The sequence below is a fragment of the Hevea brasiliensis genome, chromosome 18, assembly GCF_030052815.1.
Source record: "Hevea brasiliensis isolate MT/VB/25A 57/8 chromosome 18, ASM3005281v1, whole genome shotgun sequence".
Lineage (NCBI taxonomy): Eukaryota > Viridiplantae > Streptophyta > Magnoliopsida > Malpighiales > Euphorbiaceae > Hevea > Hevea brasiliensis.
In genome coordinates, this window is record NC_079510.1 from 37875809 (window position 1) to 37902573 (window position 26765).

The window sequence follows — 26765 nt, forward strand, 5'->3', positions numbered from 1 at the left end:
AATTTGATTTTTTTATTATTATTATTATCTTAATTTTTATAATTTAATGATTATTTTTTCAATATTAATCATTAAAACTTAAGATTTTATTTAAATTTATTATTTATAAATTATTATATTAATTATTTTATTGAAAGATAAAAATAATAATAATTTACGTAATATATATATATATATATATATATATATATAATAAAATTATGACAAGTGATAATTTATTTATAAAATATAATTTATTTAATTTTATTAAATATTTTTTATTTTTTCATTAATTAGTTATTTAATTATAATTAAATTACTAATTTTTTAATTATGTATATAAAAATATAAATTATCTTAAAATCATAATAAGTAACTATTATTATAAGGTAAATTATAATATATTAACATATATTTATTACATATCTATATAAAATAACATATATATAATTTTTTTTCTTTAAAATTATATTTATGCTCTTCAAATTATTAATATTAACTTTAAAAAATATTAATATTAATAAATAAGATAATATTTAAATATATTATATTTTTTTAATATATTAAGAGCATATACAAAAATTTGATATTTAAAAAATAAATATAATTGAACCAAGATTCTATACCTTTAATCAATATTCTTATATTTTTATTATTTTTATTATAAAATCTCTTTATTGAAAAGTTTAGTTTATAAAAAATAATAAAAATAAAATACAAATTAATTAATAAATTAAAATTTTAAAATATTACTTTATAGTAATTTCCTATGTCTCTATATATAAAAATTAACTTAGAAATCATAGCATAAATTGATTTCTTTTATGTATTTAAATATAAAATTTGTGTGTTGAAAAAAAAAATGGCAGTATGGAAATTATTAGATTAACCTCATATAATGTGGCAGATTGATTATTTGGTACTTCTAACAAACACATCAATATATATATATATAATTTTATTAATGCCCTCTTTCATCAACTCTCTCTAAGTTTTTAATTTAATATATGACGTGTTACAATTTTACTAGTTGAGAGCACTGAATCATTTTGATGATTTGACGTACGAGATCACCTAATAAAATCCTCTGGAGTGTATGTGGAAATCATTATATACAACCTCGATTTAAGTAATTATTTTATTTTAATCATTTAATTTTAATTTATTAAAATAAAATTCATTAATTTTCATTTTATTTCAAAAAAATTCTCCTTAATTTACAATAAAGAATAAGTTATTATTTAATCAAAATAGCTTTATAAATTATTATTTATTTTTTTTATAAAAACTAAAAGATTGATAAAATAATAAAATATTATTTTAAAATTTAAAATTTATTATTATATTATTTTTTCAGATTATTACAAATTAAATTTTAATTAATAATAAATATAATATATAATTAATAAATTTATTTAAATTAAAATAATTTTATTGATAATAGTTATTAATTAATTTAAACATAAAAAAATAAAATGGTAATTTTATTTTTTTAATCTGAAAAATACTATTACAAATGAGAGGAATTTTTTCTAAAATAAAATTAAAATTTAGAGATTTTATTTTAATAAATTAAAATTAATAATCAAAATAAAATAATCATGTCATGACTCAATCTATGGGCTGGACTGGCACTAGGATCTCGGCTAGCCTAAAACCCCCGAGGCCCGTAGTAAGCCTAACTATTCCTCAATCCAACTCTAAGGCCCATTTGGGCCCAATTTCAAGAATTCAACCGGACATAGTCCGGCTATAAAATGAACCATAAAATAGAAAGTTTTTTACTCATCCGATCTGTAAACACAATAATATAATCATCTGGGGAGCTCAGCTCACCCTCCACATAATCAAATGTCATGAAAATAAATGGGAGCTCAGCTCCCTCATCAAATCCAACATACATGCTTTTAATAAGTTTACAGATCAAATATGGCAATTATATTATAGACCCAAATCAAATAAATATTTCTAACACATGCCAAATTCTAGGAGTTAACAGAATTATACAAACATTACAGACATTAATAGACAACCTGCGAGGGAGAGAGGCAGGTTAGAACTCAATAAGAAATTTCCTGTATCCTGGAAAAATAAGGTGAACAGGAGTGAGCGTTCGACTCAGAGAGTGAACGTTCGACTCAGAGAGTGAAATATCAATTATAACCATAATCTCTATAGCTATCTAAAACTAATGCACCCTGTTGAGTGAAATGTAACATCGTTATAAATTTCATATAAATCACATCAAAAAGGCAATTTGGAGCACTCACACACCCGATAATGTCAGACAATACATATATGGGAGTTGATCCCCTATACAGCCCTCTTAATCTAACCTCTGCCAGCGAAAATCTCAGTCGTACTTTCGCTTAATAAACCAAATACGAGGTCCTCGCGAATATCTCAAGTCATGTCTATCCCGAAGGACTGGGTCCTAGCGAGTATCCCTCAAGCCGTGTCTACCCGTCCTGTCCATATCCAGTACCATATCACACGAACGCTAACGCACGCACACTGCTCCAAATTAGCATAAACAACATCAATGGTAATTCATCAATTAAAAATGTAATATAAAACGTGTCTAAGTTTAACTACATAGATATATACATATAAGTGATGCATGAGCATGCCTGAACATATAATAATATTGAAATTATAATTAAAATTAATATTTTACTCACAGACTTAATCACAGTCACTGTGGCAGCTGGGCGGAAGAGGAAAGTTGTCCCGTCTCACTTGACAATTTTATTATAATTATTTAATACATTTAACTCAATACAAATTATGAAAAGATCAAAGATGTCCTAAATTGTGTCGAAAATCCAACAAAGTCTCCCCTATACATAAAACCTACTCAACCTGTAAAAGGGTTTAAAACACACTTCTATATCAACAAACCATACACCCACAACTCAATCACATCACACAGCCTCTCCTGGGCCCATCCAAATAGTCATCAATAACAATATGTAAAATTACAGTTTGGTCCTTATAATTGACCCTTTTGCAAAAACTACCTAAATAAGCTCTAAAAATTCTAAAACTTTGCCCTGCGGTCCTTAGTAATATTACTAAACTAATGCAAAAGTAATTTTAATTTTCTAAGCTACCACGAATATTCTATGAATTTTTAACCCAATTCAAGCACTAAATAATTAAGAAAAAGTAAGGTTCGGGTTTACCGATGCCGATTCTGACCTTGGGAACGCGCTTGGGACGTTTGACAATGGTGGGTAGCCAAAATCTCGACCCAATTCCAAGATTTTTCCAGTAGTCTGTCTGTCTAGCCCGAAATTTATAGACCCAGGCAACCATTGAATTTTAGCGAATTGAAGGTACCTACTCGAAGCCCACAGCACGGGGGTTAGTACATAATTTTTACGAAATTTTCTAAGCTCATTTAGTACTCGGAAAAATACTACGAAGTTTCATGGGACTCGCTGAAAAACGGTGTCGAAAATTTTTGAAATTTATATTGTCGTGAAGCTCTCAACGTGTGGAGCACTTTGGTACTCTTGGTTTTCTCGTGGGGTTCACGGTTTGTGAGAAATCTAACCCAAGAGTCGAAATGGGCTAAAATTTCCCGGACAAAAATTGGGCAAACTGCTTAATGGATTTTGGTATTATTGTTGTCTATGGAAAGCTCTCGAGGTACAGATGAGTTTAGATACAAGACCTGGCCCAAATGGTGGTCGGATCGGCCAGATTTTGGCCGGAAAGTCTAAACGGCACGCGAGCGCAGAGGGAATTTCGCGCTCTTTTTTCGGCCGCTTGGAGCATTGGCCGGCGGTGGGGAAGGGTTGGGGCGGCGCGCCGGTGAGTGGGGAGGGCTGAGGTGGCGGTGGCCCGGCTGGGGGAGGTGAGAGGAGAGAGAAAACGGGAGAAAGAGATGAGGAGTCGAGCGCGGAAGAAGAAAAAGAAAGGCCGGTCTGAATTGATAGGTCCGATCTGGTTTGGTTCGATTCGATCGGTTCGATTCAAATATACAAAATTTTGAATTTTTTACTCTGCCTTGAGACCAAAAACAAGGCCCAAAAATTTCGAAAAAATTTGAATAAACTAAAAAAAATTCGTAGAGTCCAAATATATTTTTAATTTTGCCACGTGGTCTTTAAATTAATTTTTAAAAATCATCAAAGTTTTATATTTTCGGAAAATCGAACCCGATTTCTAAAATTCAAAAATTTCAAATAATTTTCTAAAATTTAAATAAAATAAAATATTAATATTTACCCACAAAATAATAAATTTAAAAATTAGGGGTGTTACAAATCACATAGTTAGTATAATTTACTCAATATGCGTAGGGATGGCAACAATCGGATTTTTACGGGTATCCAATCAGATCGAACTCTAATAGGACGGGTTTAAGTACTATATAATCAGGTTTAAAATGGGTTCAGATTTTAAAAATAATATTCGTGACGAGTTCGAGTTTTACATATTGGATATTCATTACTCGAACCCGTTTATATAAATGCTTAATTAAATATAAAATATATATTTTTTATAATAATATTTATAAATTTTTATATATTTTATTTTATATAAAATGAAATTTAAATATTTTATAAAATTATTAAATTTTTAAAATATAAATTATTAATTAAAATAATTTTTTATGTAAAATATTAATTAAAATACATAAAATTAAATAGATTTGAGTTTTTTTAGGTAATAATAATCTAATTTGAAATGGATTTAGATTATCAATTTTAAATTTTAATTGAATTTAAGACATAATCAAATTTTAATAATATTAATTAAATTTAAGTTTAAATAATATAATTTTTACAGATACGCTAAACGTTGTGATCCTTAAATATATGGGACTTAAGCGTATGAGGCAGATGAATGCGTGCAAGTCGCAGTTCAAGAAAAGAAAAAAGCGTGCAAGTCAATAGTTAGATGTTAAGCAGGACTTTCAACAATTCAAGCCACCCCTATGGTTTTTGCCTTCTTATAAGGACGTAGAAGAAGAGGGCTGCTAAAAAATAATTTTAAAAAAATTTAAAAGTATGATGATTTGCATCTTTCATTTAAGTGTTTGTTTGACATTGCGTTTAAATTATCAAAATTTTTTTTTTTTTACTAAAAGCACTATTCTTGATGTTATTGAAAAAAAAATAGTTTGAAAAAATTATAAATTTAATTTTAAATTATTTTTTAATAATTTTTAACTATTATATTTAAAATGATAATTTTCTCAGCTGCTTTTGTTGGCCCATTTTGTTGGTTCTTGCATTTACTGAGCTGACTCTCAATTTTTTCTTTATAATTGTCCAGATATTATAATAATAATCGATGGTAATGCAGAAGCCATTTTCTGTTTACAGATCCAAATGGTGGCATTCTTTCTTTGGTTCTGCGTGGACTACATTTATGCAATTAGTACATGGGGTACAAATTAACTTTACAACATCCCATTCCTTCTAATATTACAAGAGTACTGCAAACAAACATGTATGAATTTGCTATAATTGGAACCCTTGGAAAATTAAATTTGGTATGCAGTCTCACCATGCACTTGTGAGCTTTTCATCGTCCAAAAATGCTGAATATTTGGAGAAGTATTCCCACGAGTAATCGATCTGAGTCGTGAAGTTAGAGAAGGTGAATTCTCAATTTTCTTTCCCATGGAATGCTTAGAGTTGCCATTCTTGAATGCAGACCTGTGAGGTGGTTGAGAGTTGCTCTGTACCATGCTGGGATTGGGAGTGGATGTTCTTCCTTGTTTGGCTGACTGAGGATGTGTCAATGGAACCAGTAAGCAGATATGGTAGAAACACAGACACAAAAAAAAGTTCTACGTTGCTATGAATAGAGCAAAATGGAAAACCACAGAAGATACCTTTTCCACCTGATTTTTTGGTGTTGCTCTTTCCCTATAAAATTCAGGCAGCGGCCTGGCCTTGAAGCAAAGGGTTTGACGCAGTCTTTTAAGTTCTGTTTCTGCCTTCTCCTGCTCAAAACAGTAATTTAATTGCTTGAGAGGGATCTAACATCTCAATTGTTTTCTCATCACAATGGAAGTTGGCCAATTCCATATTTACCTTAAGCGTTGCATGCAACTGCACTTTTTGTGCCTGATTAGCATTGAATTTCTCTTCAAGCCTCTGAAAGTAGAGAAAGAAACGGGTGGAATATGATTAAAAATCATGTAACAACGTAGATTACTTTTTTAGCAAAAGAAAATAAGGAATTTAGCTATATGGCTTGCCTCCTTTCTTCTTGTAGCTCTTTCTTCAGTCCTCAAGCTAAAAGGTGTACATAAATTTGGGGATCGAGATTTGTTTCTGGAGGGACTCATAAATTTTGAGCAACTGGAATGAAAAAACAATAATCAGAAAGAACTCAAAATCCTTCCTAAGAAACTTCCACTTCCAACTTGGTGGAATATCTATGATCGTTGGCGTATCTAAGAAGACCCTGTTAACTTGGCTCCCAGATCTTACATAACCAACAACTAATGATGATATAAAGAACTCAGTACAGTTTCTTTTTCCTCTCCTAGGCCTGAAATGAGATAGAAAGTGTAATATCTAATGTGTTATCCTATTCTTTTCTTCCCCATAAACAGAGATACAATTATCTGAAAACAATTCAATGTGTTCTACATAATGTCAAAAAGTATTACTCTGTTGGGAGGAAATGCCATTTCGGGCGAACTGCTTTGCTCCCAGATGCTGAGGGTTGAAGAGGTGTTTTTGCCCTGCATTTTGTTCATATCATACAGACATAACCTGACAAAATCAGAAAAATGGAATTTCCGTGTGTTCTTGATCAAATTTTATAAGACTTCATACCTTCTGCTTTCTGACAGAGGAGTGGCTAGAGGATGTTTAGGTTCTCTTAGCACAGATACCTGAAGTTCAAAAGTGAATCTGTTATTAGCGTGCATGAACAGAAATTCCCAGTTGGAAATTTGCAGCTAAGAAGCATCAGGACAAGAAATAGGCACCGTGGTTGGAGTCCTGAGAGGAGTTGGGCAATCTTTTAATGCTTTTGAATTAGAAGTAACTTTAGAACCATCAATCTTCCGGATAATTGTTGAAGTTATTCTATTTAGTTCTCTGACAGGAGTGAAATTCATTGACTTGTAAGTTGATTTTGGAGTTGATTTCTTTTTATCGATGAAGCCTATTGCAGACTTCTTGCTGATTGGAGTGACATTGTTTTCTTTTCTGGCACGAACTGAAGCTGCAGGCTTAGCTGGTGAACATGGCAGGTTAGATGCTCTCCCAGAAATCAAGGACTTGGAGGAATAAACTGCAGATTTATTCTTGTTCGTTGAACCCAAATCGTCTCTATCAGAAATAAAATCCTGCAAAAATGGTGAGGTAAGACATGAGTGCATGTAAGTTTAATTGAAGGGGAAAAAAATTCCTTAGACATGATGATATTAATTACCTTTAACAAAGGTTTCTCCATTAGTTTTGTTCTACTAAGCTCTGTTTCTTTCATCTCCTCCTCGTTATCAGAAACATCAGGTTGGCTTAAAGACTCAACTTTAACAAATTTCCCTATAAAAGCTTGGTTTTCTCTTACAGGATCAATTTCTTCCACCTTTCTGCCTTCAGATTTTTCCATTTGAACATGCGAATTATGTCCATTGTCATCAGGAACAAAACTGGCCTCAGTATTTATTGCTATTCCCGGATCTTGGGTTGCATTTTCTTGAACTTCACCTTCTTGTGTCGGTTCAGGCACATTGTTTGCTGCAGTATTTGCTTGCCCGAGCAAAGCAGCTGCCTTTCTTGCAGCAAGATTTTTGTAGTGTGCTTCAAAGAAAGCTTTCTTCTGAGCAACTGAACCAGGGCGAGAGAATCTTTCAGCCTCTTCAACATATCGATTATGAGAGAAGTTGGACCATTTGTCCCAAGCTAAAGACTCGGACATGAACTTTCCAAAAGAGATGGACTGCCCAAGAGCATGAAGAGGGTTACCCTGTCAAAATGACATGAAGTTTCCACAGTTTTAGTACGAGTATGAATCAAAATGGCAGAAATCAGAGAAAACATTATGAATTTGAAAGAGTTATACTTGAAAGACAAAGAAAAAGCTGAGAAAGCAGAGTGATAAAGTGACCTGATTGGCTTCATTGGGAATGCCAGCAGCATAGGAGAAGGGTTGTTGTTGCATGTGACAGGTTGGTACCCCCATGAGTAAGTAGTTGGCACTTGAAAATCTTCCAAACTTTGAGCTCTTCCTTTGGTCTTGCTCTATATTAATGAAAGGTGAAAATTCTTTGTGGTCGTCTCATATGGGAACCGTTTGAATTTAAATTTCAAATGGAAAAGCAGGGAAAGAGAATGGAGTGGAGCAAGCTTTTCTTGTTCTGAAAGTGAAAGTGGCAAGTGGGGGCTCTCAGAGGCTGAGACACATTATTTTCAACTTCAATTGGGGCCCACGTTGTGAATTCCTCCAACGTACAGAAACAGTGGATTTGGATTATTTGAATTTGAAGAACACAAATTCGGCTCCAGGCTCTAGGCTAGGTGTGCACGAAAGCGTGAAGTCAAGAAATAGAAGCAGGGAAACAATTTGCTCAGGCGCTGTTCTCTAAGAACCTGAATGTGCATTGCAAAAAGTCTGCGCTTAGTTTTTTATTATATGATAATTTACATCAAGTTCGTGAGGTATAGTACATCACACAAATTAGTCCTTAATATATTTTTTTAAGTAACAATTTGATCTCAAATAGGAATAGCAACGAGTTAGATATTTGTCGATATGATCCAACTCTAATAAGATAAATTTAAATAGTATATAATTAGATTTGAAATTGATTTAAATTTAAAATTTAATATTCGAGACAGGTTTTGATTGAGATCGAATTTTGCTTGTAAGGTATTTGTTATCTAAACTCGTTTATATAAATATTTAATTAAATATAAAATATATGTTCTTTATAATAATATTTATAAATTTTTATATATTTTAGTTTATATAAAATAGAATTTAAATATTTTATAAAATATTAAAATTTTAAAATATAAATTATTAATTAAAATTATTTTTTATATTTATTATTAATTAAAGTATATAAAATTAAATGAATTTGAATATTTTTTAGGTAATAATAATCGAGTTTGGAATGGATTCGAATAAATGAGTATAAATTTTAATCAGATTTGAAACGATTTTAAATTTTGAAAATATTAAAGGGTTTGAGTTTAAATAGAGTGATTTTTATAGATATCTTACTTATTGTCATCCTTAATCTCAAATTTAATTATTATCGTTTAAATTGACCATTAATTGCTTTTCAATTTGAAGACAATAAACTAATCATTCTCGGGTGCTAGACGTGCAAAGTAAGATCATCCTCATACTGTCGACTCTATAGATCGAACATTTGACTACTTCATAATGTGTAATGCGTGTTCACTATACTAAATTTGCTTGGATTTATTAGTCAGTTCTTAATTATTAATCACTCTATCCCATAAAGATAATATTTTTTTTATTTGTTTCAAATTATACGTCATTTTTCTTTTTAAAATAATAAATTATTTATTAATTTATTAATATGCTCCTATTTAATATACATTAAAAAAGTAAAATATATTAATATCAAGAATAATTTAACATAAATTATTTAATTTTTAGTATATTAATACGAGTGAAAGATATATTTAAAAATGATTAGATAAAACTTATTGAGTTTAACCATATTAATTATAGTTTTTTAATCATATATAAAAAAAAAAAAAAGTGAGTCTACCTTTATCTTATAAAGAGGATGGAGTAATTTTCTATTTCATCTATTAAGAAATCAATCTTTCCAATTTAAAGACAAAAGGCCCTTAAAAAGCCTTTAAAAAATTAGTAAAAAGTCCCTTAAGCCATTATCAAATATAAATCGCTCATTAAAGTCTCAATTTCTGAATTAAATAAAATAATCATCATTTAAATCCTATTGAATAAATAAATTTAATTTTAAAATTTTAATAATTAAATTTATAAATAAATTATATTAATTTATATCATTAATATATAAATAAAATATTTTTATTATAAAATAAATAAAATATTATTTAAATTATATATATATATATATATATATATATATTTTTTTTTTTTTACTTCACCCAAATAATGAAAAAGAATTCAGATTTTTCATTTTTTCTTTATTAATCCAACACTAAACTTTAACATCAAAATGTCCTTTAAAAATATTTAAAATATTATTAAAGAGATGAATATTATTAATAGCTGATATTCTGCTGTGGCCAGTATGTAATTGGCGTTGTTATAGCTGTCGATAGGCATAAATTCTCGATGGAAAGAAAAGAAGGGAACAAAATCTTGATATTGAGGAGGCTAACACCAAAGGGAAGGAGAGGTTGACAATTGCTATGTTGAAAATATGTCTCAGTTGCTAAAGGGATGGTATGCAGATAGAGAATGAGTTTTCAAGAATCTGTTAATTTCTAAAAATACGTAAACAATTTGTTATAAATTTATCAGATAGCAGCTATTAAAATTTAGTTAGAATTTTTTTTATTTTGCTTAAATTTTCAATTATATTTTAAGTTATATAAAGATCAATAAATTCAATAGATCATTTTAGTCTCATTATATATTTCCATATCATTTCTTTAAAAAAACCCCAATAGTAGCATCATAGTTAATTTTTTAAAAGTATGTGAATATGAAAAATTTAACCTGAAAAAAAAAAAGAAAAAAAAAAGAATGCTAAAAAAAAATGCTTAACAATTGGACACAAGCCAAAAGCAGGATTGAGTCAATGTAGCCCATGGAAGGTTATTGCTATTCAGTCTGCATATGAAGAAAAAAACACAACATCAAACCAAGTTAAGCTAAACCGAGACGAGAATAAAAGGACTTTTTAGAAAATAACAAAGTCATGCTAAGAAGAAGAGCAAGCCATAAATGCATATGCAAGTGACAATAAAATAAATCTTGATGTTCATTAAAACAATAATAATAATAATGTTATGACCAAGATCATGACCAAAGCCATGCCAAATATGCAAGATGCCAATATTATGATTAAAACCATAATTAAAAAAAATGCAAGATGTTGATCTTATCACCAAAACCATGCTTAAAGCCAAATTCAAGGAGAAGCATTGAAAATATGTCTCATTGCTTAAGTTTGAATTAGGGGTGAGCACTATTCGATTTAAATTGAAAAATTGAATATAATCATCTTAATTCAGTAATTTGATTCAATTTTTTATATAACTTGATTTAGTTTGGTTCAGTTTTGTATTTTAAAAAATTCGATTATTTCGGTTAAGTTTGATTTTAGAGAAAAAAAATCTGTTTGAACTGAACTGAATCGAATAATATTTTTTATTTTTGAATTAATTTATTTTTATGGGAAATTAATAAATTATATATAACTATATATATATATATATATATATATATATATATATATATATATATATATATATATATATATAAATCGCTTAATTTTATTAATTAATGGTTATTATGTTCAAACTAAGGTTAAAATCAAATCAAATATCTTGAAAATTAAGTCTAAATTAAAAAATTAAGCAAAATTCAGAATCAATCGATTTGAACTGAACCAAATCGAAATAAAGCAGTTTGGTTCGATTCGATTCGGTTCAAAAATATAGTAGTTCTATTTTGATAATTTAATTTGGTTCGATTTGAATTGAATGCTCACCCCTAGTTTGAATAAATCAAAATTTGAATATGCTATTAGAGAATATGTTTTCAAGAATATGTTAGTTTCTAAAAATAAGAAAACAATTTGTTATAAATTTATTAGATAGTAGTTATTAAGACTTAATTAGATTTTCATGATTTTATTGATATTTTCAAATTTTTTTAGGCCATATAAATTAGTGTTATTAAACTTGAATCAAAGGTTAACCTAGCGAAAGAACCAGGTAAATGGATCAATGTTTTAATAAGTAGTCATTAAAAATTAATTAAATATATATAAATTAATTAAATAAAATATTTATTAGTATAAATAAATAAAATTAATTAAATTTTAATTATTTAAAATATAACTTTAACATTTATTAAGTTATGTTTAATAAATTTTAATAATATTTCAAATATTGTTTAAAAGTATTTGAGTAATTTAATTCATAAAAATTATTATAAACGTATAATTCTTTTTGTATTATTTATAAAATATTAACTATATGTTAAAAAATAAATATATTGAAGTAAAAAAACATATAACTACCAAATTAATCTAATTGATTTTGATTTTAAAAATTTTTTATGGGATTTTGAATTCAATTATTTATATCAACATTAAAAAAATTATTAAATAATTGAACTAGCAATATCAACTGAGTTACACTAATTCAATCACTGAATTAATTGAATCACGTCGAATCACTTTCTTATCTAGTTCATTTATAAATCTAAATTAATTTAAGAATTAATTTATCGATTCACTTATTCAATTAATTGATTCAATCTGAATTTAATAACTATGATATAAATACCAAATTGATAAATGAATTCAATATACCATTTTAGTCTTGTTATATATCTCTATATCCTTTAAGGATTTTAGGGATGAGGGATTTTGGCCAAGGCATTATAGGATAAAATATTCTCTCTCATTGGAATACTTTTCTAAGAATATATTGAAAAAAAAAAAATGGAGAGACAGATCTGACTATTGATAAAATCAAACTACATAAATAAACTAATGTATTTTTAAAAACAAGAGATTGTGAATAATAATAATAATAATAATAATAATAATAATTAAATAATAATTCTTCATTTAAAAAAATAAAAATAATATTCCCTTCAATTGTTGTTACGTGGTTAGAAGAAAATTTTTAGATAAGTAATGTAATTTTATTATTAGTATTAATTGCTTGCGTTCGCGTGTCTTATTATTTTTAATAAATATTTTTTTTTATTATTATATTTTTTATAATATTATAAACCTCTAATACTATAAATAATAAAAAATTAAGGAAATTTTTGCAAATTCACAAATTTACCCCTTATTCATACTTTTATAGGATTGTCGAGTGAAAAAGTGTAAGTTGTTGTATGGCATATAATTGGAAAATAAAAGGCCAAAGTAAAACATTTGAGATCAAGAAAGCGACGTGTCGTTTAAAACACTGAAACACATCACCTTGGGCCCTGATAAACCCTAATACAATAAGTGGAGCAACAAAACCCCAAAGAAGGATTCGACGATTAATTATAGGGGAAGAGAACAAAGAAGAAGAAGAATCTCATGGATAGAAAGAAGAAGATAAAAAGCGAATGTGTTGAAGAAAAAGAAACAAACAATAATTCAGAAATATTTGCATCTTGCTCTTTCTCCAGTCTCGGCCTCCACCCCACCCTATGCAACGAGCTCCGAGGTCTCTCTCTCTCTCTCTCTCTCTCTCTCTATACTTATTTATTTTGAATTGTGATTGCTAACTTTTGGGTAGCTTAATTATATATGCAAACAGAAAGAATGGGCTTTGAAGCTCCAACACTGGTACAGGCTCAAGCTATTCCAGTTGTTCTCTCTGGTCGCCATGTGTATCCTTTTTGCTCTACTTGTAATCTGACAGATTAAGTGTCTCAGTTTCTTTTAGTAACTTATGCAGTTTTTAGCTTCTGGGTTCTTGCTAATTGTTCTTCTAGCATAGATGCTTCCTTTGTTTCTCGTTAATGTTGAATAACTCATAGACTTGTTAATGCTGCTACTGGCACTGGAAAAACTGTGGCCTATTTAGCCCCAATTATCCATCATTTGCAGAGTTGCAGTCCTAAAATTGAACGCGCTCAAGGAACGTTTGGTATGTGCCTTTCTCCCAGTTTGAAACCATGGAACAAGTCTATATTGAGCTTAAGATTGAATACAGACCTGCTAGATTTCTATTTCCCTTTTAGTTCTGTTTAGTGTCGGTAAGTGGTTGATCTAAAAAAATTTTTTGGGGTCAACATATAAAAAAATTATTCATATTAAAAATAAATTTTTCAAATTGATTTTCAAGTATTAAGACTTTAACATCTAAAAACTTAGAAGGACGAAATTGAGTCCATCTAATCAACATTTTCACTGAAAGGAAAGGAATAGAAGGAACTACTATATTCAAGCAAGTCATACAAATAAGCAATTTATTTTAATGTTTATCAAAAGAGGTTTCAATAACTAAATTTATGAGGGATCTATGTGTGTGTGTGTGTGTGTGTGTGTGTGTGTGTGTGTGTTTTAATATAAAGGAGGGAAGGGGGGGTCGATTGACGCCTCATTGTTTCTGCAAGTTGAGATTTGTTCCAAAGGGTTTCACTGAAACTGCTCGTTTAATATTTTGTCATTGATGTCGTTGTTTATATGTTATCACTTATCTCAATTTATTTTAATTGATATGTTGGTGTTGGTGATAGCGTTGGTCCTTGTACCAACGCGGGAGTTGTGCATACAGGTTTATGAAATTCTGCAAAAATTATTACACCGTTTTCATTGGATTGTTCCGGGTTATGTGATGGGTGGTGAAAACAGATCAAAGGAGAAAGCCAGGCTACGCAAAGGTGGAAACTTTTATTGTTTTATTACCTTCTCTTTGGCTTTGAGATGTGCATTTTGCAACATTTTCATTTCTTGAAACTATGTAACCTATTGCATTTGCTTTAACTAAACCTCAAAAAAAAGTACTTAGGTTATTGCAGTATTATATATGAAAAATTGGCATTTAGTGACAAAAGAAGGGGTTCAATTCACAAGCTATGTGCCTAACTTTCTCCTTGAATTTGACAGCTTATACCTTTTTTTTTTTTTCTGAATATTATGGCATAGATTATGTATTGAATTATTTATGACACAACTCGTTAGGAATATTTTCATTTGATTTTCCTTTTTTGTTATGGACAATGCTTTAAAGATGAAGACTCATTATGAAATTGATTGAAACAATTTTTTGTTTGCCTTCGACTAAGATTCGAACTCAAGACCTTAAAACTTTGAAGACAACTCTAATATCATTGAAGTGCTTTATTTTATCTCTTTGGATCAAATTGGAGTGGAGAGTTGTCTTTCCCAACCAGTCTGATTTATGCAACAATGTGTATCATAAATGTAGTTTATTTTAACAAGGCCATTTACTTTACTTCAAACTAAAGGTCTGGAAGAAAATCCTTCCTTCACATTAATATCAATATAGGTGCCTTTTCTTTGTTGAATGTACTAACAAACGTTCTGTGTCATTTCAGGTATATCTATTCTTGTTGCAACTCCTGGGCGCCTTTTGGATCACTTAAAAAATACATCATCATTTGTGCACACAAATTTGCGATGGATAATCTTTGATGAAGCAGATAGGTATGCTTTACAATAAAAATTTGAGTTGCTAACTTTTGCAAAATATTCACGTGCTATTATTAATTATAGCTTAGAATCTTTACAGAATTTTGGAATTAGGATTTGGCAAGGAAATAGAGGAAATACTGGATCTTTTGGGCTCTAGGTTAACTGGGTCAGATGGCAAGGAAAATCAAGTTTCAAGCATCACCAATGTTCAGAGGCAAAATCTGCTATTATCAGCTACCTTAAATGAAAAAGTAAATCATCTTGCTAAAATTAGTTTACAAAATCCAACTATGATCGGTCTTGATGACAAGAAGATGCAGCCAGATCCATTACTTGAACATGCTGAATCTATAGAATCTGATACGGATGATGAACTTGAACATCCCAGGAAAGTAACAAAATCTTCAACTGGAGATTATAAACTTCCAATTCAGTTGGTTCAGAAATATGTGAAAGGTATATGCTGACAGAGTTTGTTTTGTGAACCTTTGTAGCTGTTTGTTTGATGTGAGAATCTCTTGTTAAATTTCTGTGCAGTGCCCTGTGGTTCACGGCTTGCTGTACTTCTTTTCATTCTAAAGCATCTTTTTGAGAAACAAGCTTCCCAAAAGGTTAGGTTTACTTTTCAAATTTGTAGTCTTTCACTTATTTATTTATTGTATTTGCCTTTGACTTGTCCTATGCAGCTTTAAGATGGAATCTGTTTATATTAATATATCTTCCAGTTGCAATCTTTGTCACTATTATTTTTGCCCATATCTTATTAGGTTCTTTTCCCATTAGTTAATGGGAAACCCTCATTATAGTTTATCGTAATTGACATAGACAAAGATACCAACCAGTATAATATATTGCAAAGCTGTTGTGGTCTATGAGTTCAAGCATTGAAAGGATTACTAGTTATGGTTGGTACTTACTATTATAAGTCTGGCCACTGTTATGGCTGTTTGAATTCAGAGGGTCAGTTATCTTGAAAATTATATTCACACCTTTTTATCTCAAGTAGCTGCTATGTTTTTATTAGCCTTCACTTCATTGTGTTTTCTCTGGAATAATTACCCATCCTTATTCTTTATAGTAGCTAGAAATGTAATCGCCCAATTTCACCACTTGTCTCTGTGAATACCCTATGCTTGGAATTGTGGACATTATTTCTCTTAATCTATTGGGCAGTTAGTCAATCTACCATGCAACTATTTGGTTACCTTTATTTGTCAAGTTACTCATATTAACATACTCAATTTACAGATTGTGGTGTTCTTTTCAACATGTGATGCAGTAGATTTTCACTATTCGTTGTTGAGTGAATTTCACTTGTCGGCCAATTCACAATCAGATGCAGAGGTTACACAGATGTTCTTGAGATGCAAAACTTTTCAGTTGCATGGGAATATGAAGCAGGAAGATCGGAGAAACACTTTCCGAGCCTTCAAAACTGAGAAATTAGCTCTTCTTTTGTCCACAGATGTTGCTGCTAGAGGCTTGGATTTTCCAAAAGTTAAATGCATTATACAATATGACTCTCCAGGAGAGGCTACTGAATATGTTCACAGGTTTTTGGCGACTAATTTCTGCTGTTGTTCTTTTGCATGTTTTCTATTTGTTATCTTGATATGTGTATGTGCTCAGACTTGCATGCTCATATTCTTGTTAAGATAGAATAGAGAGTCCATTGCATCTTGATTTGACCTATAATCATGATGCAGGGTTGGTAGGACTGCTCGTTTGGGTGAAAAGGGGGATTCCTTGCTATTTCTACAACCAGTTGAAGTGGATTATATAGAAGATTTGGAGAAACATGGAGTGTCACTGGCAGAGTATCCCATCCTCAAAGTGTTGGATAGTTTCCCATTGAATGGACATATGCACCGTATCAAGAAGTTTGTTTCTTTAGATTCACATCCTTGGCTTGTATCTCTACAGAAGGCACTTGAATCATTTATCTCAGCACGGGTATGAACTTCCCATACTGATTTTGTTTAGTCTGAAACTTATTTCTTGCATCTTATAGCAGGGACTTTGCTTTTGACTGCACTTGACCTTTTTTTTTTTGTTTCTAGTTGGTTGTATAGTGAAGCTTTCAATCCATTTCATCAGTGCATTTGACACCTATTTATTGACCATTTATATGCTTTCCTGAGAAATTGACATTTCAAGTGATTCATATAAATTTAGCAAAAGCTCATCAAATCTCAGGGTATATTTTGAGCAAGATAAATTAGATTCCATTTGAATGGATCTGATTGGCTTCTTACGTGCTTCAATTTAATATGTTACTTTTCATATCTTTCCTCAGCCAAGGATGAATAAACTGGCCCAGAATGCATTTATCTCTTGGGTCCGAGCATACACAGCCCATCGTGGAGAGCTGAAAAGAATATTTATGGTGCAGAAACTTCACCTGGGGCATGTTGCCAAAAGCTTTGCCTTGAAGCAACAACCATCATTGGTTGGAAAATCATTCCAAAAGCAACAATCAAATAAGAGGAAGAGGGACCAGAAGCAAAAGGGCCAGTCAAAAAAGAGGAAGATAAATGGTAAAACGTGAATGCAAAACATGTGAAAGCTAATTATGGGACGTGAGTAGATGACGGATAAATGCTGATATCTGTTGCAATGCAAAACATGTAAAGCTAATTATGGGACGTGATTAGACAACGGATAAATGCTGATCTCTGTTGCAAACTAAGGGCATGCTAACCAACACAGATTTTGCGGACATTTGCAGCTTTGAAATGGTGACTTGGTAACTTGGAATGGAGAAATAGAAGAATTGAGCAATTTTGCAGCATTTTGTGTGGTTCATTTGCAAGTTGCAATGGACTAATATGAATCTTATGGATATATGTTATTAATGATTATTTTTTACTCGAAATTGTACTAGGATAAAATACTAGCAACATGTGTGTTGAGAACTAGTGATTATACATGTGGATTGCTTATTACAGTTCTAATTTCCTAGAACTATGTCATCAGTTTGGAATGCACAAGATTTTGTTAGGGCACCCAATATTTTGCATTGCCTTTGATTTCAGAAGTTCCGGCGACTCTTTTTTTTCCTTTTTTTTTTTAAAAGGCAATTCCATTGCAAAAAGCTCAAGAGTGAGTACCAGACAACAAAATGAACTGCAGCACTCTAGGAAAAAAATTGAGCCAAGAGTTTGGATACAAAGAAATTTCCTCTCCTTTTTGCTAGTCAATCTGTTGCCCTATTGGCAGGCCTACTAAATATGGCAGGCAGACGTTGCTCCTAAGGGTTGAAGACTACCATGGATATCACAAACCAATACCTCAATATCCCATGTGCCTTTGGCTGTTAACCACTTGTGCCAGCACCTCAAAATGGCTTTGGGTTCTTCCATATGATGGCAAAGAAGACAAGCTTCCCTCAAAACCACTGCTTATCCAACAGCAGTTGGATTGCAGAAGTGGAAGGTACGACCCTCAATCACCTGCCCTAACTTGTTCCTAGCAATAGCAATGATTGCTCCCCAACCCTTGCACTTGGATGATTCCCATGAGACATTCGTATTAAACTCTTGCAAGTAGTGCTGGGTTTTGACGTTAGTAAGCCACGGATCAGGAGACTTGTGCCTGAAAATGGACTCATTCCTAGTTTTCCAAATGTTCCAGTAAGAGAAGGTTGTTGTAGTGACAAAGTGATCAGAGTTTCCTCTAGGAAGGGATTGAATAAGATCATGCCACCAAACGTCGAAGTTGAGGAGGTAAAGGGATCAACTCTAAAGCCAGTAGGATGTGTGGTTCCATTCTAGTTTGAGTTTTCTTAGAAATCAGAATTAAATCAAAATTTCAATACATTTTTGGTTCTCAATTATTCGATTTTCAATTTTTAATGCAATTTTATATAATTATTTTTCATAAAAAATCACATTTAAATTAGCATTTGAATTTTAAAGTAGATTATTAATACACAAGTTATTATATAATATATTTTTTAATTATTTATTAATTATATAATCTTTAACTTTAATATATAAATATAATTATATATATATATATTATAATGATATATTTATAATTAAAAATTATAAAGTAATTTAATTTATTTATAACTAAAATGTATTAAAAAAAGGTAAAAAAATAAAAGATAACATTATATATATATATATATATATATATATATATATATATATATATATATATATATTCTTAATTCCATATAAATATATAATTATATTGAATATATATAACACATTTAAAACAAATCATTAAAAAAATATGTATAAAATTGATTCTTAATTTAATTTCAGTACAATTAAGGTTTAATTCTTAGTGAATAATTAAAACTAAATCAAAGTATCAAAATAATTTTGATTTAAAATCCCGTGCACATCCCTAAAAGCCACAGCTGCCTTATAATCAAGTGGTTCGTGCACGGTTGCAAAAGATTAAATGGTCAGTTGATGCACATCCCTAAAAGCCACAGCTGCCTTATAATCAAGTGGTTCGTGCACTGTTGCAACAGATTAAATGGTCAGTTCATTCCCATTTTGTGTGGAATGCAAGGGATAGGGGGGAGGGCCATTGGTCTTTTAAAAAGGTTGGACATGATAGGAAGGGAATTTGTGGAGGCTCTCAAAATGAAGTTTTTAACTTTTGGGAGGCGTTACCAAATATAGTCGTGATGAATATAGGAGCCATCTGATCTTGTTAAGGACTAATGAACTAGCATGGTTTTCTTTTTTTTTTTTTCCTAAGGCCATCAATGCAGACAAGTATTCCATGTTTCTCCAGTTTAGGTGCTGTCAATTTTAATTTTTTTTTTTTTGCTGTTTTAGGCATAGTGTCTCACTAACAATTTAAATTGGAATTCATGTGAGGTTCTTGTAGCACTTGCTCTGCTCTCTAGGATAGTCTCACTAGCATGGTTTTCATTCTTTTAGCATATCCTCCCTCAGACCTCACAAGAAGATACTGTATTCAATAGAATGAAAAGGCTAATAGAAACATGAATGATAGAAGATATCCAGGAATATACAAATCTGATCATCATTCATTGGCAAACTTTTCAGGACTGCAAGAGAAATAATATGCAGAAAAAGTTACTAGTTGCAAAGTTTTAGAGATCATGAAAGAAAATGTTTTCAAGCTTTTCATAATTTCTTCTATTACATTGAAAGAAAACTACGGACAGGTCAAAGTTAAAGCAATAGAAAGAGCAGCTAAAACTTTCTGTGGTAGCGTCTTTCTGACTGCGAAAATATACTACACTGTTTGTTGTATCCATATACTCCTGAACTTTGCCATGAGACTTTTCATGACAGTTTGGAATGTCCAATCCTCTAAAAATCATTGCGTGTGTTCTTGTACAATTTAAGGTTACAAAGATGACTCAGCGTTGAGGAGAAGCCTTTCCCGGCCATTAATGTCCAAGAATCCCGAATATGATTATCTTTTGCCCCTTAGTTCCCTTATTTTTGCGACCTAAGAATACCATGAACATGACTGCCACAAAACCCAAACCAGAATTTGCCCATAAAATAATAACCCGGAACCTCAAAAAACCAAAGAGGCCATCATTTGCAGCATGCAGAGATGATTCCTGAGAATGTTTTATAGACAAAGGGTTGCTTCTTACAGCATTACTTCCATCAATCCTGCCAAATTTCCTTGAACTTACAACTTCCTTTGCAGTATCTGAATTTGAGTTGGATAAGGATCTAGGATCAGGGCAATTTCTCTTCTTATGATGCATGAGTAGTGCTTCATTCAGTGTCTTTCCAGTTTCCACATTCTATGCTAAGCAAGTCCCTCTCTAAGATATCCTCATCAGTCCAATTGAGTGTTGATGGATCAGGTGGGTCTGGAAACTTAGTCCAACATTTGTTAATCAAATCAGTATCTCTCCAGTTTGCCTTATCAAAGCTCCAATTCCCATCCTTAAATTCTAATCCATAGTGAAAAACTCTGTACTTGACACCTGACTCAGGGACATATCCTGGGTATATCAATATCTCCCTGCTTATGAGGTGTCGAAGTTGCAGCTGTTTATAAAATGAATAAGTGAATAAAAGGCAACAGAATCTATGATTTGTAAGGAGAACTAAAGCATAATAAATCCATCGGAAACAGAAGAAACAATTCAATTGATGTTCATATTCTCTAAAGGCGGGTGCGCCACCCCACCACCCCACAAAAAAAGGTAAAAGAAGTGATGGATATTGAGAATGCACCCTTGACAGGATATGAAACACATTCCCCTAGAAAAGTATAGATATGCAAGTTTCCCCGCGTAGATAGGATCTTTTCTCTACAATTGCATCAGTTGGTATGTCTAGACTACGAGATTACAATCTATGTACAGAAGAAATTCATAGGAAAATGACATACCTCTGCTGCACCAAAAGAGTAACCATACATCTCACTAATCCAGCCAGATTCATATATATCCCCAGTGATATTTGTGGCATAATGAGCTTTGTCAGCTCGAACCTTCTCAGTTTTATGCAGCCATAGCAATATAGCATAGCAAATTTTCGAAGGTCTTCTATATGCATGATGATTACACCCCCCACCTTGTCAAAAGCCTCAGGATGGCTTGTATGGAGTTTTGCAAGGACATTGTCGCAACCAATAAGGTAGCTGACATCCATAAATCATAAAATTTAAGTCAAAATATCATTTCTTAAGCAGCTAAAGATGCACATGGACAACACTATCTACAAATGAGAGAGAAAGGGAGAGATGCAACCACAACCAGAATCATAAATAAACCTCCCTATACTCAAATTGAAGGGAATAGAAGCCTTTGTCTTACTCATACGGTGTTGAAACTGGATGGCCACATGCTGCTTTGAACTCCCATGGTGTAATTGGACCTCTCATGACCATGTTAGCATCAAGAATAACTATGAACTCGGCATCAATATTTGTATGATTAAGCCAATGAAGGACAGCAGCTGGTTTATTAATTGCTGGATACCTGACATAAAATAAAGGCCATATTTAAAATTATATTCCATGAAATCTCTTTTAATCTTTTGGATTTAACACAATAGTTAGGTTAAGGGAGGAGGACTATATCGGCTGGTGCAACAACATAATCTCAGACAGACATTTAAGTAATGACTGGTTCAACATTTCAGGACAACCACTACAGCAGGAAATGCCAAAAGACTAATCCTAGATTTTCCCCCCCTAAAACCCTGCTTGGGCAGGACTAATCTTTTTTGGTTTGTTAATCATTTCCATAAAAAAAAAAAAAAAATCGCATTCGTTACCAGTGATTTTCAACTAAAATTCCTAGAATGGTTACCTTCAAAGACTAAATACTCAACATTTTGTGTAAAACAGCATATGACATTAACAATCAAATGAAGGGCAGGGACATTAAGGTTTCTACAACAAATTATACAATACACTGGGAGCATGTGCTACTTTACTGACATAGATGTGGGACCCATGTCCCACAATTTGTGGATGGATCTACATTTATTTGTGCGTAAGGGACACTGAAATTTAGTATTCTGGGTGCACCCAATAATTTCCACTTAACCTACATTATGAAAAGAACCAAAATGGTGACATGTAAGTTCTGGAATTAACCTAAAATGACCAGCATTGCTAACTAATTTAGGCAAAAGATACATACGAAGATAACAAAATTACCAATCTCCTCTTAGTGGATGCTGGCTCATAGAAGGAACATAATGGGTGGGAGCCAGATCATAGCCTGTATACTGCTTTAAGTCTTCATCTGCACAACTGAGAAGTGTGATGTTTCCAGGCTCGCCACTTAAGTGGAAACCATGTATAAGGCCTACAGTCTGCCAATCAAAATAAGTGGTACATTCTGTGGAAAATATGGTGTGGATTTTTGGATGTGTTTTCTGAGGTTCATTGATGACCTATGCCTGTATTGCAACCTCAGTTTTTATACTGTCAGGAATACCAAGTTTTGGCCGAGTTAATTCTGCAAAAGTTCTGCTCTTTAAAAAGCTCAAGTATTTTGATCATTTCGGTTTAGAGCATCCATTTGTAGCATGCTGTAATAATAGACCTTCATTCAAAGTATTCATACACTCTATACTTAAAAATAGTCCTCGTCTTTTATTTGGATCAGATTCCATCAATTTTACCAGCAAAATGAATGATCATAGGTTCAACAATACCACCAATATTAGCCATATAATATCAATACATAATGAATGCAACCTAGATATTTTGGCTTAAGAAAACATAGTCTTTATAATGAAAAAAAAAAAAAAAATTCACATATAGTGCATTATCTGGTTATGTATCCAAAAGGCAGCCTTAACATATTGATGCTGATATTCGGAAAACAATGGAAGAAAGGGTAAAGCATATGCTTGGGAAATGCAGAGAAATTTTCTTACGAACAGAAATAGTTTCATTTGTTAGAACATATAACTAAACTTTTGCATCTTGATCCACATACCCCTCTAGGGTAAGGAGGCTCAGGAAATAGCCGACCACAGTCATAAACAATATCATCTTCATGGTGTTCCAATTTACTGAAAGACCAATTTCCCAAACTAAAAGGCAAACCATAATGAAGTAGAATAGGCTGAACACCCTCTCGTGGAGTGTAGCCCGGGTAGATCATTAAGTTGTCATTAATCCTGTGCTGAAGTCCAAACTGAAAATGTGAAAACAAAAGAAAATAAATAACTACAGAAATTTCAAGTCCAGAAAGAATAAAAATGAGATCAGAACTTTGTCCTTGGACAATCAAACCAACTTACTTCTGCAGCACCAAATGAGTAGCCATGCATCTCATTAATTCAACCTTGCCCATAGATATCCCCAGTTATATTGGTTGCCCAATGAGCTCTATCTGCACGTACTTCTCCCTTCTTTGAAAGCCACATGGGTGCCAATGCTCGACCTTGTCACATAGTTCAGGGGGCCTCGTGTGCAACTGAGCTAGAATATTATCACATCCAACCAAGTACCTGAACAGAAATTGATTACATAACTACAATTGCTACAAGGGGTATCCATAGTGTCACAGGCAAGACATATTTGTCACTAAAAATAGGCAATGAGATAAAAATCTGATCTGAAAATTTCTATGAAATAAGGAAAAATACATCATCCAATAGCTGGATTAAAAAAATTCTGAATTATTCATGTTCCTCAAAAAGTGTGCTTCACTCCACGCCAGAAGAAAGTCAGATGCAAACAGTATAGCCAAACTATAGTGCAGAAGCATGCACAATGCTATTGATAGGTCAGCCAGTAATAGTGGCCAATTCAATATAACGAGAAACAAACTTAGTACTAATTTTTTAAGTAATCCATCAAGGAAGAATGCTCAATTTCAGTAGAAAACAACTTTGATTGATAAATAGAAGTAATTACCCATAATATGCTGCGACAGGCTTGCCTTTCTCTGCACCGAGTTCCTAAAGTATAATTAGACCTCGAATGATCATGTCTGCATCTAGAATGACCACCCAATCGACATTATCTGCATCTTCACTATGTTGCAGCCAGTGAACAACTCCAGCAGGTTTGTTGATTACAGGGTACCTGCAAAAAACCAAAAATAGCACTTCATTTTTCTTCTGCATTTTAAGGAAACTCCAAATAAAAGCATAGAAATTAAGGAGAAACTTAACTTGTTACGATTAATGAGAAGAAATTAGCGTTGTGACAGCCATCTGACTTCCATCCTTATAAGATAAGTTAATTCATAATCAATATTGTGATGGCGACAGAATATGGGGAACAGGGTAAAACATTTAATGCACATTGCAATGAAGATAATGAAACTTGAGATTAAACAAAGATAATTTGCAAAGCAACCCAGGAATACAAAGCAGTTAATTTTTTAAAATGCTGTTCTATCCAAGAGACTATTATGTTTTCCAGTGTCGAGCTTATGAGATGCATTATTTCAAGACACTGCTAGCTCTTTCATTTTTCCCATATATCCAACTTCTACTATATTTAAGCACATATAAGCATTCTTCATAACATGAGATGCCCATGATATCATTTATTTAGGAAAACTAAATGATATCACATTCAAACTTTTTGTGCACCTTTCTCCTAATAAAATTTCGCTTTCTCAGGCAAGATAAGTAAAATGGAAAAGTATATGTTTTGTTCCAAACTCTATCTAAGTAATTTGTGCTTAGCCAGTCCTAAGCACAAATAAAGTAGAAGGGTTACGGTAGGTAACAATCAGCAAAAAAATTTCGTCACACCTCATGATATGGATTCTTACGATATAAACATTGGGACGTCCTCTATTTACGACGAGCTACATCGGAGCTCAGGTGTAATGAGAAATATGCAAGAGTATAAGGGTTCACTGAAAGCAACAGAAGATATCATAGAATGTCGGCACTCGGATGTGGTGTTAAATGAGCAAGGATTCCCACATCATGAACGGGTATGAGTAAACAAGTTAGCCCATATAATAGATAATGGAACAGAACACAAGATAGATATAGAGAACAATAGAAGATATCATAGAAGTAGATCAATTAGGAATGAACATGATAGAAGAAGAATCATGGTTGGTACTTGGAATGTTGAATCACTTACTGAAAAATTAATAGAACTTGTGGATACCTTAGAAAGGAGAAGGGTGAATATTGCTTGCATTTAGGAGACTAAATGGGTAGGAGAGAAAAGCTAGGAAGTGGGTAATTCATGATACAAGAATGGAGTGGGCATGATCATAGACAGGACATTGAAAGATGACATAATAGCTGTGAAAAGAGTAGGAGATAGAATTATATTAGTAAAGCTAGTACTAAAAGGAGAAACAATAAATGTAGTTGGTGCTTATGCCCCGCAAATAGGACTAGATAGTAAGAGTAAACAAAAGTTTTGGGAAGATATGGATGATCTAATGTAAAACATACTGAGTGAAGAGAATGTTCTCATCAGTGGAGATTTAAATGGACATGTAGGAAGTGATAGGCAATGTTATGGGAATGTTCATAGAGGTTTTGATTTTGGTAGCCGAAATGAGAAGGGAAAAAGCATCCTAGATTTTGTCATGACGTACGATCTAATACTATCAAATACCTACTTTATAAAAAGGGATTCGCATTTAGTGACTTTCAAAGTGGACAACATAGAAGCCGAATTGACTTCCTCGTAACCAGGAAGACAAATAGAGCTCTATGCAAGGATTGCAAGGTTATTCCGAGAGAGGCTTTAACAAGTCAACATCAGTTAGTAGTCTTAAATGTTAAGTTTAGGAACAATTCAAGTAAGGCTAGAAGAAATATTGTAGCTCGAACAAAGTGATGGGAGTTCAAAGGAGTAAAGCAAGTGAAGTTCAAAAATGAGCTTCTCAAGTCCAAATCATGGAAGTTGGAAGTGTAGGCTAATAATATATGAATACAGATGGCATCAAAGATCTGAGAAGTAGCTAGAAAAGTATTTGGAGAGTCTATAGAACATGGACTACCCTCAAAAGAGAGATAGTGGTGGAATGAGAAAGTATAAAAGGCAGTGAAGAGAAAGAGGGAATGGTATAAGA

At 31.9% G+C, this 26765-nt stretch overlaps 2 protein-coding genes and 1 pseudogene across 2 annotated transcripts; 1 reads left to right on the forward strand and 2 right to left on the reverse strand.

Moving 5' to 3' along the window:
* Positions 1 to 5325: 5325 nt before the first annotated feature.
* Positions 5326 to 8329, reverse strand: LOC110662893 (protein WVD2-like 7). The gene is given in 10 exon segments (XM_021822045.2): positions 5326 to 5549; positions 5552 to 5725; positions 5834 to 5944; positions 6036 to 6098; positions 6203 to 6305; positions 6620 to 6694; positions 6789 to 6847; positions 6944 to 7306; positions 7393 to 7929; positions 8071 to 8329. Coding segments are annotated over 10 exon segments (1611 nt in total). The 5' UTR covers positions 8146 to 8329; the 3' UTR covers positions 5326 to 5498.
* Positions 8330 to 13068: 4739 nt separating this feature from the next.
* On the forward strand, positions 13069 to 18287 carry LOC110662892 (DEAD-box ATP-dependent RNA helicase 17). The gene is made up of 10 exons (XM_021822044.2): positions 13069 to 13340; positions 13434 to 13506; positions 13657 to 13766; positions 14359 to 14502; positions 15181 to 15289; positions 15375 to 15733; positions 15815 to 15888; positions 16526 to 16830; positions 16984 to 17230; positions 17574 to 18287. The coding sequence occupies exons 1-10, from the start codon at positions 13211 to 13213 to the stop codon at positions 17823 to 17825; spliced, it is 1803 nt and encodes a 600-aa protein (XP_021677736.1). The 5' UTR covers positions 13069 to 13210; the 3' UTR covers positions 17826 to 18287.
* Positions 18288 to 20134: 1847 nt separating this feature from the next.
* Positions 20135 to 24839, reverse strand: LOC110662890 (peptidyl serine alpha-galactosyltransferase-like; annotated as a pseudogene).
* Between the last annotated feature and the right edge of the window lie 1926 nt (positions 24840 to 26765).

Coding starts and splice junctions, on each gene's coding strand:
- LOC110662892 (XM_021822044.2), top strand. CDS start 13,211: ATGGATAGAAAGAAGAAGATAAAAAGCGAATGTGTTGAAGAAAAAGAA. Junction 16,831..16,983: donor GCTACTGAATATGTTCACAG/GTTTTTGGCGAC, acceptor ATCATGATGCAG/GGTTGGTAGGACTGCTCGTT. Junction 17,231..17,573: donor AATCATTTATCTCAGCACGG/GTATGAACTTCC, acceptor ATCTTTCCTCAG/CCAAGGATGAATAAACTGGC.